Raw genomic sequence first — 17626 nt, 5'->3', positions numbered from 1 at the left:
GAGCACACCCTTCTCATAGGTAAACTCGGTATACATCTGATTCCACCCTTCCTTTATATTTCAGAACGTTTGTCTATACGCTTCAGGTACCAATTCGTAAGTACGGAGAATGGCCGCTTTTACTTAGTCATAATTCTCCGCCTCGTCCTCCTCCATAGACAACGCCACATATGCCCGTTGTGCTTTCCCTTTTAACACACTTTGTAACAACGCCACCCACTGCTCTTTGGGCCAATTCTGATACACTGCCACCTTTTCAAAAAGCAAGAAATAACTTTCAACATCCCTTTCCTCGAATGAAGGTACTAACCTCAACTCCCGACTAACATTAAAACGCTCCTCTCGGTCTGACCCTTGAGCTCTTCGCTCTTGCCTTAACTTTTCCATATCCAAGTCATTTTGCCTCTTTCTCTGCCTCATCATACTCTCTCTCCTTCTCGGCTCTCTCCTTTTCCTTTTTAGCTGCCTCCAGCTGTTTTAACTGAATTTCATGCTCTCTTTGCTTCTCAGCTCTGTCCTGCTCTTTTTTCACCTCTAACCCCTTTAGCTGGAGCTCATGCTCCCGTTTCACCTCTAACTCCTTTAGCTGGAGCGCATGCTCCCTTTGTTTGTCGGCTCTTTCTTTCTCCTTCTCAGCTCTGCCTTTCTCCTTCTCAGCTGCTTCCAGCTGCTTTAATTTAATTTCATATTCCAACCTTAATTTCTCAAACTATAATTGAGCCGTCCCACTAGCTGGTACCTTTTCAGGGATATTTTCCAATACCTCAACTGTAAACACATTCTTCACAATACAATACTGAGTTATGGCCATTCGCACCTCTGGCTTTTTCATTGACAACCTCACCTCTGCGAGATTTAGCCCCTTCGCCATATTTATCAAGTCCAATTTGGTGGCCGCCTCTAGCGGTTCCAGAGTCGGGTTTTCTATAAATTCATCCACATCCATCTTTGCTGGTTTCCCGTCTGGCTACCCGTGTACCAGATGCAAGTTTGGACTCCTTTTCCCGATTCACTGGCCTCCCAATTTGATGTCAAATCTCAAGACGAGAACCCCAAGTTGTTACGTACCCCATAACTGGGTTACTTACCAGCAAAGATAGAGAGGTCCGTTGAAGTCTGATGGTACCATTTTTAACAGTATTTATTGAAAAATATACACAAAAATAATTTCAATGCAAACATACAGATAATATACGTCGTCAATACTAATTCTAAAAGCGCGGGTATAATAATAATCAATAAGAAAAAATTCTATCGTTGTCTAGGAGATAATGTATTGTCCGATGGAAATATAAAAGTCACTCAAGTTTGTGCAGGCTGCAGCCTTTTGTTGGAGTCAAGAGAGAGAGATGCTTTAAACTTGCCGGCTTTCCTTTTTATGATGTCAATCCTTCGAGAGTTCTGTTTTTGTAGTCGGTCCTTTAGCTAAGCCGTTCCGTGGAAAACTCGTCATCCGGGCAAGGATGGACAGACGGGATTTCTATCGTTTCCCTGGTGCGTCTAAAGGGGTTGTTCCCCAGACCCTCTTTTATCGTTACTCACAGGTTCTCAGATGTCAATCAGGTTGGAATGATGCAATCTCTCAGCCAGCCCCCTCGGCTCATTCCCTGAGGGCTTCAACTAAATAGTACGGAACTCAATACACTATTCCATCTCCAAGTGACAATGACCATTTCCCGTGGCTTTGTATCGCTGAGGGGCTGGGACATTAAAAACCCCATGTGGATTCTGCGTGTCTTTCTCTCATTTCCTGGGTCTCCTGACCTGAATTCATAGCGATCTTGCGATTCTCAAAAAGGAGGGGGCTACGTTGTACCCTTCGGCCCCTCAGAGGTTGGGGCGTAACAAAATATAACTCCCAAACAAGGCTTGAGAGTCTTGAGATGGTAAAGTATGGAAGTTCAGTTCATCCACGGAATAGGTAACGAGAGAGAGATATTTGTAATCCAGGGTAAATGTCGAGAGAAGGCAATTACGTCGAATTCCAAAGGTTCCATTGTAGTAAAATGAGAGAACAGTTGCTGTAGATTTTATGCTTCATCGTTCCAAATCCACATACGAATTATCACCGAAAGTGACTTGTCACAAGGGGTATCATCTTCAAGTGTATTATCACACCACACCCCGCCAAGCGTTAACACAAAAGTAGTCTTCACAGGATACCTTAAATCTGATCCACACCTATGGATCAAACAAGGTGACAACCACACATTCGATGCATGGTGAATCAATACTTAACCCACACTTGTGGGCATAGGAAAGCTCTAAACAGTGACTCTTGGCCACTAGTTCCCTGGTTTCGATCCTTCCATTTTCCCTCCTTTATCTCCGTCTGACTCTGAGTGTCTGATTCCTCGGTTAAAACTAAACAAGCTGTGAGTGATGTAAACAAGCTGCAAGCCAGACTGATTTGCCTTCTTAATCACTCTCTCTCTTAAAATGAATGTCCTCAGCAAGCAAAAGCAAGGGATTAATAACAATGAGAACTGACTGGTGTGCCAGTAGTTGGGATGACTGAATGAATCCTTTCCAACATTCTGAGCAGGTGAATAGCTCAGAATGTGTGAACTGACTGGTGTTTCTGTAGGGTGGAGGACTGAGTGAATCCCTTCCCACAGACTGAGCAGGTGAATGGCTTCTTCCCAGTGTGAACTTTCTGGTGTCTCTGTAGGGTGGATGAATCAGTGAATCTCTTCCCTCATTCTGAGCAGATGAATGGCTTCTCCCTAGTGTGAACTCGCTGATGTCTCAGTAGGTGCGATGACCGAGTGAATGCCTTCCCACATTCTGAGCAGGTGAATGGCTTCACCCCAGTGTGAACTCGCTGATGACTCTGCAGGTTGGATATCCGAGTGAAACCCTTCCCGCAGTCTAAGCAGGTGAACGACTTCTCCCCAGTGTGAACTCGCTGATGTCTCAGTAGGTGGGATGACAGTGTGAATCCCTGCCCACAGTCTGAGCAGGTGAACGGCTTCTCCCTAGTGTGAACTCGCTGATGTTTCAGTAGGTGGGATGACCGAGTGAATCTCTTCCCACATTCTGAGCAGGTGAATGGCTTCTCCCCAGTGTGAACTCGCTGATGACTCTGTAGGCTGGATGACCGACTGAATCCCTTCCCACATTCTGAGCAGGTGAATGGCTTCTCCCCAGTGTGAACTCGCTGATGTACCTTCAGTTGGGATGAGCAAGTGAATCCCTTCCCACAGTCTGAGCAGATGAACGGCTTCTCCCCAGTGTGAACTCGCTGGTGTATCAGTAGGTGAGATGACATAGTGAATCCCTTCCCACAGTCTGAGCAGGTGAACGGCTTCTCCCCAGTGTGAACTCGCTGGTGAATCAGTAGGTGAGATGACATAGTGAATCCCTTACCACAGTCTGAGCAGGTGAACGGCTTCTCCCCAGTGTGAACTCGCTGGTGTTTCACTAGAGTCGATTCCAAAGTGAATCCCTTCCCACAGTCCGAGCAGGTGAATGGACACTCCTTGGTGTGAAATCGCTGGTGAGCCTTTAGGTCAGATGACTGAGTGAATCTCTTCCCACAGTCTGAGCAGGTGAATGGCTTCTCCCCAGTGTGAACTCGCTGGTGACACTGTAGGGTGAATAACCGTGCGAATCTCATCCCACAGTTCGAGCAAGTGAACGGCCGCTCCCCGGTGTGAACTCGCTGGTGTGTCATCAGGTTAGATGAGGAAGTGAATCCCTTCCCACAGTCTGAGCAGGTAAACGGCCTCTCCCCAGTGTGAACTCGCTGATGAACCTTCAGTTCAGCTGACTTAATGAATCCCTTCCCACAGTCTGAGCAGGTGAATGGCCTCTCTCCAGTGTGAACTCGCTGATGAACTATCAGTTCAGTTGAGTTAATGAATCCCTTCCCACAGACTGAACAGGTGAACGGCCACTCCCCAGTGTGAACCACCTGATGTACCTTCAGGTTAGATGAGAAAGTGAATCTCTTCCCACAGTCTGAGCAGGTGAACGGTTTCTCCCTGGTGTGAACTCGCTGGTGTACCTTAAGTGTCGATGAGAAAGTGAATCCCTTCCCGCATTCTGAGCAGGTGAATGGCTTCTCTCCAGTGTGAACTCGCTGATGACTCTGCAGGTTGGATAACTGAGTGAATTCCTTCCCACAGACTGAGCAGGTGAACGACTTCTCTCCAGTGTGAGATTGCTGGTGTCTCTGTAGGCTGGATGAATGAGTGAATCCCTTCCCACATTCTGAGCAGGTGAACGGTTTCTCTCCAGTGTGAACTCGCTGATGACTCAGCAGGCTGGATGACGAAATGAATTTCTTCCCACATTCTAAGCAGATGAATGGCTTCTCCCCAGTGTGAACTCGCTGATGACTCCGCAGGCTGGATGACAAAGTGAATTTCTTCCCGCATTCTAGGCAGATGAATGGCTTCTCCCCAGTGTGAACTTGCTTATGATTCTGCAGGTAGGATGACCGAGTGAATCCCTTCCCACAGACTGAGCAGGTGAATGGCTTCTCCCCAGTGTGAACTCGCTGATGTACCTTTAGGTCAGATGACCGAGTAAATCCCTTACCGCAGTCTGAGCAGGTGAATGGCTTCTCCCTTGTGTGAACTGACTGGTGAGCCATTAGGTCAGATGACCGAGTGAATCCTTCCCCAGAAATTTAGCAGATGACCAGCTTCTGACTGGTGGGTCCACAGGTGGGATGACAGACTAAATATTTTTTTTACACACAGAACAGGTGAATGACCTTGCCCAATGTGAACTTACTGATGTACCTTCAGTTGAGATGACTGACTGAATCCATTCCCACAGCCTGAGCAGAAGAATGGGCTCTCCCCTGTGTAAAATAATGGAGGTGCCAGTTGGTCAAATGACTGAGTGAATCCTGCCCCGTAGTCTGATCAGATAGGAAGGTTGATTGAATCCCTTGCTTCACCTCTTAAATATCTAGACAGAGACAGCAAAACTGGTGTGCCATGTTTGAGCTTCTGGGAGACAAATTCCTTCTCGTTTTTAACCTGTAAAAAGATTTACAAAATGCATCAACGGGAGTAGGACAACACTTCAGATGAGATTACTTGAGTTGCCAAGGTTTGATCCAGCATCACACTGTTATAGTGAGGTTCCACCCAAGTTGGACAGAGAAATCAACTTCTAACTGGGCACAGTGCTGGTATCTGGAATAACCATCAATTCCCTGATGCTCTTCTTGTTTCTATAGGAATGGGGCATTTCTGCCATCTCAAATCTGTGACCTGGCTCAGTTTGGCTCTCTCCATTGGTATTATTCCCTGTTCCTGCTGAGCTGCATGGGTGCCTGGCCACACAGTAACTGAAACATTCTCACACAAATAGTCTTTCTTAATGGGCAGCTGGAATTTTCCCATATGTATTATTAACTTAAAGTGCCACAGTTTTAATGCCTTATAAAAATTTCCTGCTGAGATGAATAGTTGGTCCACACAGCTGTTCAATGGACACAGAGTGAATCTTTGAATTATTTCAGGCCCTTGCAGAAAAGTACCAACACAGAAACAGGCCCTTTGGACAATCTAGTTTGTGCTAAACTATTTAAACTGCCCACTCCCACAACCCTACCATTCAGGTACCTACACAAACCTCCTTAAATTCAGCTCGAATTCTCCACTTGTGTTGGCTGCTCATTCCACACCCAGATAACCATCTGTGTGAAGAAGTTTCCCCTCACATTTCCCCTTAACATTTCACCTTTCACCCTTAACCCATGGCTTCTGGTTGTAGTCGCACACCATCTCCGTGGTAAAAGCCAGCTTGCATTTAGTCTATCTATGCCCCTCTATCACAATCAAATCTCCCCTCAATCTTCTACATTCCAAGGAATAAAATCCTATCCTGTTCAATCTTTCCTTGTTACCAAAGTCACCCAGACCTGGCAACATCCTTGTGAATTTTCTCTGAACTCTCAGAACCTCTTTTACAACTTTCATGTAGGTAGGTGACCAACACTGCACAAAATATTCCAAATTAGGCCTCACCAATACCTTCTACAAGTCAACATAACATCTACCTACTGTTGATAGTGCTTTGGTTCATGAAGGCCGATGGGCCGAAATCTTTCTTTCCATCTCTATCTAACTGTGGCACCACTTTCAGTGAATTACGGACTTGTATTCCCAGGTCCCTTTCTTCTACAACACTCCTCAGTGCCCAACCAGTCAAATACAACACCTCACTCTTGTCTGCATTGAATTTCATTTTCCATTTCGCAAACCATTTTTCCAGCTGGTCCAGGTCGCACTATAAGCCATGATCATCTTCCTTGCTGTCCACTACACCCCAATCTTGTTGTCATCAACAAATTTACTGATGCAGTTAACCACAGTAATCCAGATTACTGATATAGATGACAAACAACATCAGATCCAGCACTGATCCCTATGACACACCACTGGTCAAAGGGTTCCAGTCAGAGAGGTAACCATCTGCTACCATACTCTGGCTTCTCCCAAAGACAGTGTCTCGTCCGATTTACTATCTCATCTTGAATGTTGAGTGACTGAACCTTCTTGACCAACCTCCCATATAAGACTTTGTCAAGTGCCTTGCCGAAGTCCATGTAGACAACATCCACTGCCTTGCCTTCATCCACTTCCCTGATAACTTCCTCGAGACTCTATAAGATTGGTTAGACATGACCTACCATGCACAAAGCTATGCTATCCATCCTTAATCAGTCCACATCGATCCAAATACTTATTTCCAGTTCCTGCACATATGTTAGAATAACTTTCCCCCTGCTGATGTCAAGCTTACCAAGGTACAATTTCTTAGTTTATTTTTAGAGCCTTTCTTGAACAGCAGAACAACATTGGCTGTCCTCCAATCTTCCAGTACCTCACCTGTCACTAAGGATGATTTAAATATCTGTGCTTGGGCCCCTACAACTTCTGCACTTGTCTTCCACAGGGTCCGAGGGAACAATTTGTCAGGCACTGGGGATATATTCCTGGTAATTTTCCTTCATACGGCAACAAGATTACCTCTGTAATCTGTACAGTGTCCATGAAGCTGATGCTACTTTGCCTCACATCTACAGACTCTGTGTCAATCTCCTGAGTAAATACGAATGCAGAAAAAATCTCCCCAATCTATTTTGTCTCCTCATATGGATTACCATTCTGATCTTGCAAAGGATTAATTTTTTCCCTTGCAATTTTTTGCACTTAACATATCTGCAGAATCCATGCCTTCTTTCATCAGTGTTCACTTGAATTTCCTGTATCTCATAAGTAGCCCATTTGTTCCTATCTGCCTGTATGCACCTCCTTTTTATTGATCTGGGAGTGATCAAAACACTATCAAAACAAAGGGATGATACAGCTGCATGTTGGGGGGTGGGGGTAAGTGGGGTTAAACTAAATTTGCAGGGGGAATGGATGCCTGAATAACAGAACAGATAGTGGAGGGGTTTTGAAGACAGGTGTTGTTCAGAACTCAGACAAAGTCAGGAATGAAAAACATTGAGCATGATGCAGTGAATATGCTGAGCCCTGTATATCTCAATGCAAGGTGCATGATAGGAAAGGTGGATGTGTTCAGGGAATGGATCAACACCTGGAATTAAGACACTAGGATCTGGCAACTGTGGACTGGGACAGGCTGCTTTATGGCAAAGGTGTGCTTGGTCAGTGGGAGGCCTTCAAAGTGTAATTTTGAAAGTACAAAGTTGGTATGTGTTTGTCAGAATAAAAGGTAAAGATAGAAACTGCAGGGAACCTTGGATTTCAAGATATATTGAGACACTGGTGAAGCACAAAATGGAGTTGCATAACAGGGATCGGCAGGCAGGTTCTTTTGAAGTGTAAAAAATACAAGAGAACACATAAGAGGTAAATCAGGATGGCTAAGAGAAGACATGAGGTTGCCCTTGCAGAAAAGATTAATCATCAAGGACTCCAGGGATAGATTAAGAGCAAAAGGATTGTAAGGCACAAAGTTGGTTCACTGTAAGACCAGAATGGCAATCCACGTATGGAACCAAAGCAGATGGGGGAGATCTTAAATATGTTTTCATCTCTATTTACTCAGGAGATAGACAAAGGTTCTATTGGAGTGTGAAAAAGCCACATTAAAATCATGGACACTGTACAGATTAAAGAAGAGATGTTATTTCACTGTTCAACATAGAACATTGAGCATTGAAATCTACATCATATTCCAGGCCATTCAGCCTACAACATTGTGCCAACCACGTAACTTACTCTAGAAACTGCCTAGAATTTCCCTAGCAAATAGCCCTCTATTTTTCTAAGCTCCATGTGCCTATCTAAGAGGCTGTTAAAACACCCTATTGTATCTGCCTCGACCACCGCTGCTGGCAGTGGATTACACGTACCCACTATTTTCCAGGTAAAAAACTTACCCTTGCCATCCCCTCGGTAGCTATTTCCAAGCACCTTAAAACTATGCCCTCTCGTGTTAGCCATTTCAACCCTGGGGGAAAAACCTCTGACTATCCACACGATCAATGCCCTTCATCACTTTATAAACCTAAAAAAGGCTCTGAGCATTAGAAAGTAAGTTTGCTTTGAGGATCTGTTAGAATTATGAGGGTATAGATAGGGTAAATGCAAACAGCTTTTTCCGCTGAGGTTGGGTAGGATGACAACGAGAGGTCATGGGTAAGTGGGGAAGGTGAAAATTTAACGGTACCATTTGGGAAAGCTCTCTAATGAAATGGTCGTGAGAGTGGGGAATGAGATGCCAGCAAAAGTGGTGAATATAAGCCCGGTTTCAACAATAAGAGAAGTTTGATAGGTACTTGGATGGTAGGGGCATGAAGGGTGATTGTCCCAGTGCAGGTAGTTGAATTAGACAGCTTAAATGTGTTCTCGGCATTGACTAGGTGGGCCAAATAGCCTGTTTCTCTACTGAACTTCTCCATGTTTCTATGACAGAGAAGCTGGCCAAACTTGTAAGGGGAAAGGTAGCAGTGACAACAGAGCAGCAATGGCTGGAGTTTCTGGGAGCAATTCGGCAGCTGAGTGATCGATGCAGCCCAATGAAGTGGAAGCATAGGAAAGGCAGGAGAACACAACCATGGTTAAAATGAGAAGCCAAAGCAACAGAAAAACCAAAGAGAGAGCAAACAACCAAGAGCAAAAACTATTGGGAAGCTTTTAGAAACCAACAGAAGATGACTAAAAAAAAAGTCAGATGAGCTCGCATGGATTTATGATTTGTAGTCATTAATGAGTCTTGGTAGCACCCAACAGTCTGAGGCATTCAGAAGAATAAAATATCCGGGGCCTCAATATCTCTTGAAAACCAAGGTTCCCTGCATCAGTTACCTTTCAACGTTTATTTTGACAGACACATACAAACTCAACACACTCAAAATTTCACTTCTGAAGGCCTCACACTTACCAAGTACTCCTTTGCCAGAAAACAGCCAGTCACAAACCACACTTATCAGATCCTTTCTGATACCATCAAAATTGACCTTTCTCCAATTTAGAACATCAATCCATGGTCCAGACCTCTCTTTTTCCATATTTGCTTTTGATTCTCATGGCATTACGATCACTAATTTCTGTCATCAGCCCTGGATCATTTCCTAACAGCTTATTGCACACTTCTACGTTGGGAATCCTATGCACTGATTAAGGGCACATTTGACAAACTTTACCCCATCTAGTCCTTTTATATTATGGGAGTCCTAGTCAATATATGGAAAGTTAAAATCACTTACTGCATCAACCTTTGTTTCTTGGCATGGTCTGCAATCTCTCTAAAAACTTGTTCCTCTAAATCCCTCAGACTATTGGGTGCAACAAAGTCCCAATCATGGCTACAATATCATAATTCCCTGCCCTGAGCTCATCTGGCTTTCCTACGATGCTTCTTGCTTTATGATATACACAGCTCAGCACATTCATCGCACCATGCTCAGCCATTTGATTGCTGATTCCATCTGAGGACTGAACAACATCTGACCAAGCCTTTAAAGGCGGGAATCTGTCCCCCCAGTTTAACTCCCTACTGCTCCAATACTTACCAACTAAGTTAGCCAACATGATTAAAACAAATAACATGGATGGCCTGACAATGACCAAAATCGAATGTGACGAGCTTTAACATATTGTTGGGACCTGACTTTCAAATCCCAATCTACCCTGAAGGGAACTAATATTAACGGTGTAGATGTTCAGTGGGAAGAAGGACACAAGAGGGCGATATCTGGGGATCAGAAATGGGAAGAAAAACCTACCAAGAGACAGGTGGGGACAACAACCCGTTTTCAAATTAACAAGCTAGGATGCTTCCTGCCGTGAGTACCATCCCTCAGGAAGAGCCCAACGGAACATTGCAAGTTGCTGGAATTCCAATTCCGTTTATGATTGATATGCCGGCAACCACAGCCACTCTCAATCAGGAAGTAATATCGGAAAATGGATTCCAGCTATCAAACACTACAATCACTCTGTCTGGGTTCGAAGGCACGGAACGCACGTATTCACATACACAGCCACTGCAGGTGGAATTCCAGGGGGATTGAGAAAAGCCAGTATTATGCACCCCTCTAGGGACAAAGTTCCCAGTCACAGAGTGGATAAAGGAAGAGAGAACATTGTACTACTGGCCGAAGTTCCGGATTTCCTTTGGTGACAAACAGGACAGGTGGTTCCCCATACACCGTGAGGGTTTGCCTTGGGTTCAAGCCAAAGAGCCTAGGGTTCCTTGCCTACACCCTGATGCAACAAGCCTCCAGCACCTAGGGAGGCTGGCCAGACTTGGCCGCATGCCAACTCTGATACTGGAAGGACTCAGGTGAAGACAGGACATCTGGTAAGACACTCTTTTAATATTGACTGAACCCAAGAGGCTGTACCCCATCTTTGCGCAATTTCAGGCCATGAAATTGGCCTTGCTTGTTAATTTCTAAAACTGCCCCCCATCTGGATCACCATGAAAAGAGGACAGAGATTCCCATCCATTCTGCTATATCCCCTCAAGCCCGAGGCAATGTTTTATGAGAATGGAAGCCCTTTTGTGGATCCAGCAGGGAAACAATATTCTGGTGATGCGATAGTAACTGACAGTGAAGTATTTGAGCGGGATTCTTTTGAAACAGCTGTCTCGTCCAGAAGCCTGAGCTGTTTGCTCTGACTTGTGCCTGTATCCGAGCAACAGATAAAAGTGAGAACAATTACACGGACTCCCGTTATGCATTTGGAGTTGTACATGACTACCGGGCTCTCTGGGAACATGGGGATTCCTGACTTGCTCTGGCCACCCCATTAGTAATGCCACCTTTGTAAACAACTTACTCACTGCTCCACAGCTACCTTGAGTTCTGGCCATTATTAATGTGCGGCCCACACCCGCATGTCCAAACAGGTCACTAAACCCAATGCTTTAGCAGATTACACAGCGAAAAGTGCTGCACAATCCTCGATAGTTGTAGTCTCCTCGGGTTCCCATCAAGCAATCCTCCATGACTCAGGCAGAACAAGTTTGCCAGACATGCGAGAGTTACGTACTTCTCAGGGGGACACCTGTGAGGAGGAGTGCAAGCTGTGGTCCCAGATGGGGTGCCAGAAAGACCCCGACCCAGGTTTTTGGAACACCACAGTGGGACAGGTTTGTGTTCCTACACAGTTTTTACCTATATTGGTCAATTATGTACACACCTGGAAAAGGAGGGAATGGTTGCTAACCTGCACCCTGCACACCGGGTACGACTCCCTTGACCATTTTGACAGGTTTGTTTGGCACGGACTCCGCAAGGTCAGTGAATGGGCCAAAACGTGCATGCAGTGCCAAGTTGATGTTACTGAATTGCCTAGAATACATTGCTATAGATACTGCTTAGTTATTACAGAAGTATTTAATAGATGGATTGAAGCTATTCCAACTACCAATAATACTGTTATGACTGTTGTGAAGGTATTATTACGGGATATAATTCCCAGGTACGGCCTGCCAGAGATGCTGAGCTCTGACAATCGCCCACACTTCGTGGCGAAAGCAAGCGAAGGGGTGTGTAACAAACGAGCTATCAAGCAACAATTCCACTCTGTACACCACCCACGGGCCGCTGGCTTATTGTAAAGTGTCAATGGCGCTCTGAAGAGTAAATTGGCCAAACTAACAGCGGAGACTGGACTCACTTGGTTGAAGGTCCTACTGTTAGACCTATTCCACATGAGGGTCACCCCACAGGGGAAATCAGTGTTGTCACCAACTGAAATCATTTATGGACGGCCCATGAGGACACCCTGTGGACCAAGACCTTGTGCACCATTGTTCTCAGAAAGTCTACCAGGTAAATTGGATATGCATACCCTAGGGGAAGAGATGGGGAAATGCATATGCCAACTAAACAAACTTTTCCAAGCATTACATTCACAGGTACGATTGGCTTACAAGGAAGAGAACTACCACGCAGAGAGGAGTGACTATCCCACCCAAGAACCTGGGAATTTTGACCTGACCAAGAACTGGGATTGAGGGAAACTCAGAACTTGGTGGAGAGGAGCATATTAGGTGTTACTGACCACTCCACGGCTCTGAGACTGAAGGGGCAATCTCGGTGGATATATCGAACAGACTACAAACGTGTTACTGAAGGAACTGAGTAGAAGGGCTCTCTCGGAATAAAGGAAAATGTATTGGTTGATAGTGGTGTGTCGAACCTCGAGGTTTCTTGCCATGGACTGTCATTTTAAGAGAGAGTGCCTGAGTGATGTCATCCGCCAGCTTTCTCAGCTGCTGTTTGATTCTTACTGAGAGAGAGGGAGGGGTGGAATTATTTGACTCTGCAGCGTGTTTACACTTGCTCACAGCTTGTGTTTACCTAGCTCGGAGTTTGCTTTATTTAAGCAAGGACAGTCAGAGACAGACAGTCAGACGGAGAGAAAGAAAGAGGATGGAAGGTTGGAAACAAAGGACCTAGTGGCCGAAGTTCGCTGTTTGAACTCTCCTGTGCCCACAGAACAATACTGAATGTGTGATTGTCACTTGGTTTGATCCACTGGAGTGGATCTTTATGTTTGGCAGTGTCCTGTGAAGACCACTTGTGCCAACCCTTGCCTGGGGGTGGTAACTCACTTGTACAGGGTACCCCGTGACAAATCACTGTTGGTGATAATTCCTATAATCCATATGGGGATTTTGATGGAGTATCCCGTGGCTACTACTTTTGTTAACCCTTAATTGGATTTGGGTGCGTTATCTGGTGACCACTTGTGAGAAAGGTATTCTGTGGAAATCACTGTCGGTAATACTTTGTGTGTTGGATCGGGATTGAGAGTACCTTGTGGAATCTACCTGTGTGTTAACCCTTGCCTGGGTGGTAGTTCCCTTTGAAGACGGTACCCCTGTTATCAGCTAGTTTTGGTGATAATTCAAATGTGGATTTGGAACGAAGACGGATAAGATCTTCGGCGACTGTTATCCTGTTTTACCACCGTGGAACTTGTGGAATTGGAAGCAATTGCCTACTCTCGACATTCACCTTGGATTACAAATATCTCTCTTTCATCATTTATTCGGGGGATGAGCTGAACTTTCATACTTTACCATCTTCAGACTCTAAGCTTGGTATTCCCTGAGCTCAATGGTTTGGGAGTTATATTTACACATATGTATACACATAACACTGTTAACCATAGAACACTACAGCACAGTACAGCCCCTTCAGCCCTTCATGTTGTGCCGATCCATATAACCCTTAAAAAAAATGTACTAAATCCACACTACCATATAACCCTCTATTTTTCTTTCATCCATGTGCCTGTCCAAGAGGCTCTTAAATAGCCCTAATGTTATAGCCTCCAACACCATCCCTGGCAAGTCATTCCAGGCACCCACAAACCTCTGTGTGAAAAAAACTTACCACTGATGTCTCCCCTAGACTTCCCTTCCTTAATTTTGTACATATGCCCTCTGGTGTTTGCTATTGCTGCCCTGGGAAACAGAGACTGACTATCCACCCTGTCTATGCTTCTCATAATCTTGTAGACCTCTATCAAGTCCCCTCTCATTCTTCTACTCTCCAAAGTGAAAAGTCCCAGCTCTGCTAACCTTGATTCATATGACTTGTTCTCCAACCAGGCAACATCCTGGTAAATCTCCTCTGCACCCTCTCCATAGCGTCCACCTCCTTCCTATAATGAGGTGACCAGAACTGAACATAATACTCTTAAAGTGCAGTCTCACCAGAGATTTGTAGAGTTGCAACATGACCTCTCTACTCTTGAACTCAATCCCCTGTTAATGAAGCCTAGCATACCATAGGTCTTCTTAACCACCATATCAACCTGTGCAGCAACCTTGAGGGATGTATGGATTTGAACCCAAAGGTCCCTTTTGATTGTTTTGATTAAGTTGTTATAGTATAAGTAGATACAAATAAAGATAGTGGTGTTAATATCAAAACCAGACTCCATGTCTGGTCTATAGCTGCTGGTTCAATTAAATTGTTACAGGTATGTAACACTGGTGTTCGTGTTTATGTCTTTGAGAGGGATCACCCCAGCATCCAGGGTCCCCATTTTAACACATTTCTGTGTCACTGTCACACCGATGCCGAACAGGTAGTACTAGGGGCCTGCTGGGTTTGTGCCGAAATTCTGCAGCATAGTAAAACTATGATTCCAATGTCAGTAATCCCTCTCAGCCAGAGTGAGGAACTCTCAGCCTGGGCTTTCACAAATTACGCCAGGGGAAGAGAGATGAGGAACTGTGGTCCAGTCAGAGATGATTGTGGCTGTCAGTGTTTTGAGGGATGGTATCTCAGGCTCCCACCAAACACAACTTCCTAGACTGGGAAACATGCATCCTGACCATACTTGCAGGGGCCTAGCAGCGGAGAGGAATAACTGAGACTGAGTGATTTTGGATGATCACTTTTCTCTCCTGTGGAGTAGCCAGGAATCCACCAAAGATAATCAATTTGGCTACAGCACTTGAGGAGCCGGCCACAATACTGCAGAAGCTCTGACAGAAACAGAGACCCAAGTAACAGAAATATCCACTGAAATGATTGCAATCCAGCAAACAGTCATACAGAATCATATGGCTTTAGATTTTATCCTCACTTAGAAAGAGGGAACCTGTGCTATTAGTGACATAGAATGCTGCACCTATATCCCTGATGAGTCTACCAACATTACATCCCTTTCCGAGCACACTGCCAGGGAGATTGATAGCATCAAGAAAGTAGGGCAGGATTTACACAGGTTCACCGAAGGGTCGAAATGTTAGTATTTGAAGGCCTGTTTGGTAATATGTGAGGCATGATATTGCATTATGGCTTAATAGTTGTGCACATCATTGTTATATTTACTGTTGTGCACTGTTTTTATCCATTGATAAGTCAATGTTGTACACGGTTGCTTTCTCTGTGAAAAAATTACTGCTTGATCATGTAATGATCAAAAGGAGGGAGTGGTGAACTATGTAAAAGGGTTAACACTTCCTTAAACAATAGCCGCCTGTTCCTCTGAAAGAAATTGCTGATGATCAGCCAATGTACCAAGCCATGCTGAGCCATATTTCTTCTTGAGGGTAGCTAGCTAGGGTTTCTGGATGTTTATCTGAATTGTGCCCTCATGCGTAGAGATAGGACAGCTTCAGTCTGTCCTGTGTGTGTAAGCCATTATGACTATTTTGTAATTTATCTTAAGGGTCTGTAATATAGTAAATAACTTTGGTTCCAACCTGCCTTGTGTGGTGGGTATCTGGACAGATATACCTGTGGTGTAAGGGGAATTGTTAGTCAGTTAGTGGATTGGGCGGGAACAGTCACAGACTGTTCCTGTTTGAACGACTAACTGAGTAAGTCCCAGGTGCTTGAAGTAAAGAGTTTGTATTTATATGGTCTTTGAGTGACTTTTTCCAGATTCGACTTCCACAGAATGGGAGTGGTTTTAAAGGGCTGGGCTGCTGGAAGCACATTACCAGACCTGGAGTGATTGCAACTGGGTCTGACAGAGGCATAACTGGTTCTGCTGGGCACATTCAGTCTCCCTCCAACTATTTCTCACCATCCTTTGTACAGGTATGTAATGTCTAAAGGACCAGTGTTTGAGTAAATGAGACTCACCAAACTTTCTCCTGACTGAATCACTGGAATCTCCGAGTCAGATGGATTCTCTTCAGTTGATGCTCTCAATCCTCGGGCTGGTTCACTTGTTGATGTTCCCTCATCTTCAGTCGTGGTTTGCTTCCAGTTGGGGTTTTTATTCCAATAAATCTCTCACCGCTGGTCTGACTTTAACATGAAAAATAATGAAGCACATTGACAATAGTAAGGAGAACCAAACATTTCTGCTTAATGCGACTAAGAGCAAAACTCATTGAAATTTAAATGTTGAATATAATGATCTCAGTGAACAATCTTTTATTGTCACTCACACGTCACAAAAAGATATGGGAGAAGAAGGAGCCATCATTCAGTCATGGTAAGACACAAGATACAGGAACAAAATTAGTTGATTCGATCAATCTGGTTTGCCCAACATTCAACCATGGCTGATTTTCATTCCAACACCATATTCCTGCCTTCCTCCTGTAACCCTGAAGCTACTTAGCAATCATCAATATATTAATCTCTGTCATAAACATAACCAAATGGCAGCCTCAACCACCCTCTGCGGCAACAAATTCCACAGATCAGACATCCTTTGGCTGAAGAAATTTTCTCACCTCAATTTTAAAGGGAAGTGTCTTTATTCTGAGCCTGTGCTATCCTCTCCATGTCCACTGTATCCAGGCTTTCCAGCATTCGGTAGGTTTACTTAACCATACATCCCTCCACAAACCCCACTGTCCCTCTGAACTCCATTGAGCACAGGTCCACAACCATCAAATGCTCCTCATACATAAAGCCGATCATTCCTGAGATTATTCTTGTAAACCTTGTTCGCAACACACCACGTGATCGTGCGTCACAAAGCGGGGGGCGGGGCAGATCTGCGGCACACAGCCTCACGTGACCTGTTGGCGGGACTCCCCTTTCAGTGCTGAGAAAATAGACAGCCTGGGCTCCTGGTTTGGATCGCTTAATGCAGATTCCGTGAAGCCGATACATTTCTGACGAGCCCAGATAACTGGGTACTAAATGAGTAATAGGCCCTCATTTCGGGGCTCAAGGCCAACATCGGATCTCCCCGCCCGGGATCGGTCTCAATACTCACCGATTCTTCAGCCCGCAGACAGTGATCCCAAATCCGCAGAACGCAACCCACCTGGAGACTGTGAGCATGCGCAAAGATATTGGCGCATCATCCGGAGGGCGGGGCCTCGGAAGCGACGCAGAGTTGCAGCTCATCTGTGGTTAAATGGGAGGGGCAAATCGGATCACGTGACTCCTCCTCGCGCGCGCGCGCGCGCGCGCTCTCTCTCTCTCTCTCTCTCTCTCCACCCACCCCCCCCCCCCCCCCCTTCCCGGGGCAGTGACTCCAGCTGTCCATTACTCTTTGGAAAGAAGCAAACATGCCACTCACATCTCCTCTCACCCTAAATGTATTAGACATTTCACCCCCAGGAAAAATATATCGTCTGTCCACTCTATTTATTCCTCTCGTAATCCTATAAATGTCCATCCAGTCTCACCCCAGTCTGCGCCGCTCTGGAGTAAACAACACAAGTTTGTGCAACCTCT

General features: G+C 45.0%; 1 protein-coding gene across 3 annotated transcripts; it reads right to left on the bottom strand.

Annotated features, from left to right (window-relative positions):
- Nucleotides 1-1123: 1123 nt before the first annotated feature.
- LOC132387617 (zinc finger protein 850-like) lies at nt 1124-17223 on the bottom strand. 3 transcript variants are annotated; one of them, XM_059959988.1, is made up of 3 exons: nt 17160-17223; nt 16067-16234; nt 1124-4994 (listed from the first exon to the last, which is right to left on the bottom strand). In XM_059959988.1, the coding sequence occupies exon 3, from the start codon at nt 4598-4600 to the stop codon at nt 2699-2701; it is 1902 nt and encodes a 633-aa protein (XP_059815971.1). In that variant the 5' UTR covers nt 4601-4994; nt 16067-16234; nt 17160-17223; the 3' UTR covers nt 1124-2698. The 3 variants fall into 3 exon arrangements, with proteins under 3 accessions (XP_059815971.1, XP_059815972.1, XP_059815970.1); XM_059959989.1 differs by having other exon boundaries at nt 16067-16230; nt 17160-17198; XM_059959987.1 differs by lacking the exon at nt 17160-17223 and adding an exon at nt 16669-16771.
- Nucleotides 17224-17626: the final 403 nt, after the last annotated feature.

Source organism: Hypanus sabinus, unplaced genomic scaffold (assembly GCF_030144855.1).
Source record: "Hypanus sabinus isolate sHypSab1 unplaced genomic scaffold, sHypSab1.hap1 scaffold_204, whole genome shotgun sequence".
NCBI classification, from domain to species: domain Eukaryota; kingdom Metazoa; phylum Chordata; class Chondrichthyes; order Myliobatiformes; family Dasyatidae; genus Hypanus; species Hypanus sabinus.
Note: the sequence above shows the minus strand (reverse complement) of the source record. Positions and strands in the feature narration are given on the sequence as shown.

Excerpts from the sequence above, each read along its gene's own strand:
- LOC132387617 (XM_059959988.1), bottom strand. The coding sequence starts at position 4,600 with ATGGCTCACCAGTCAGTTCACACAAGGGAGAAGCCATTCACCTGCTCA.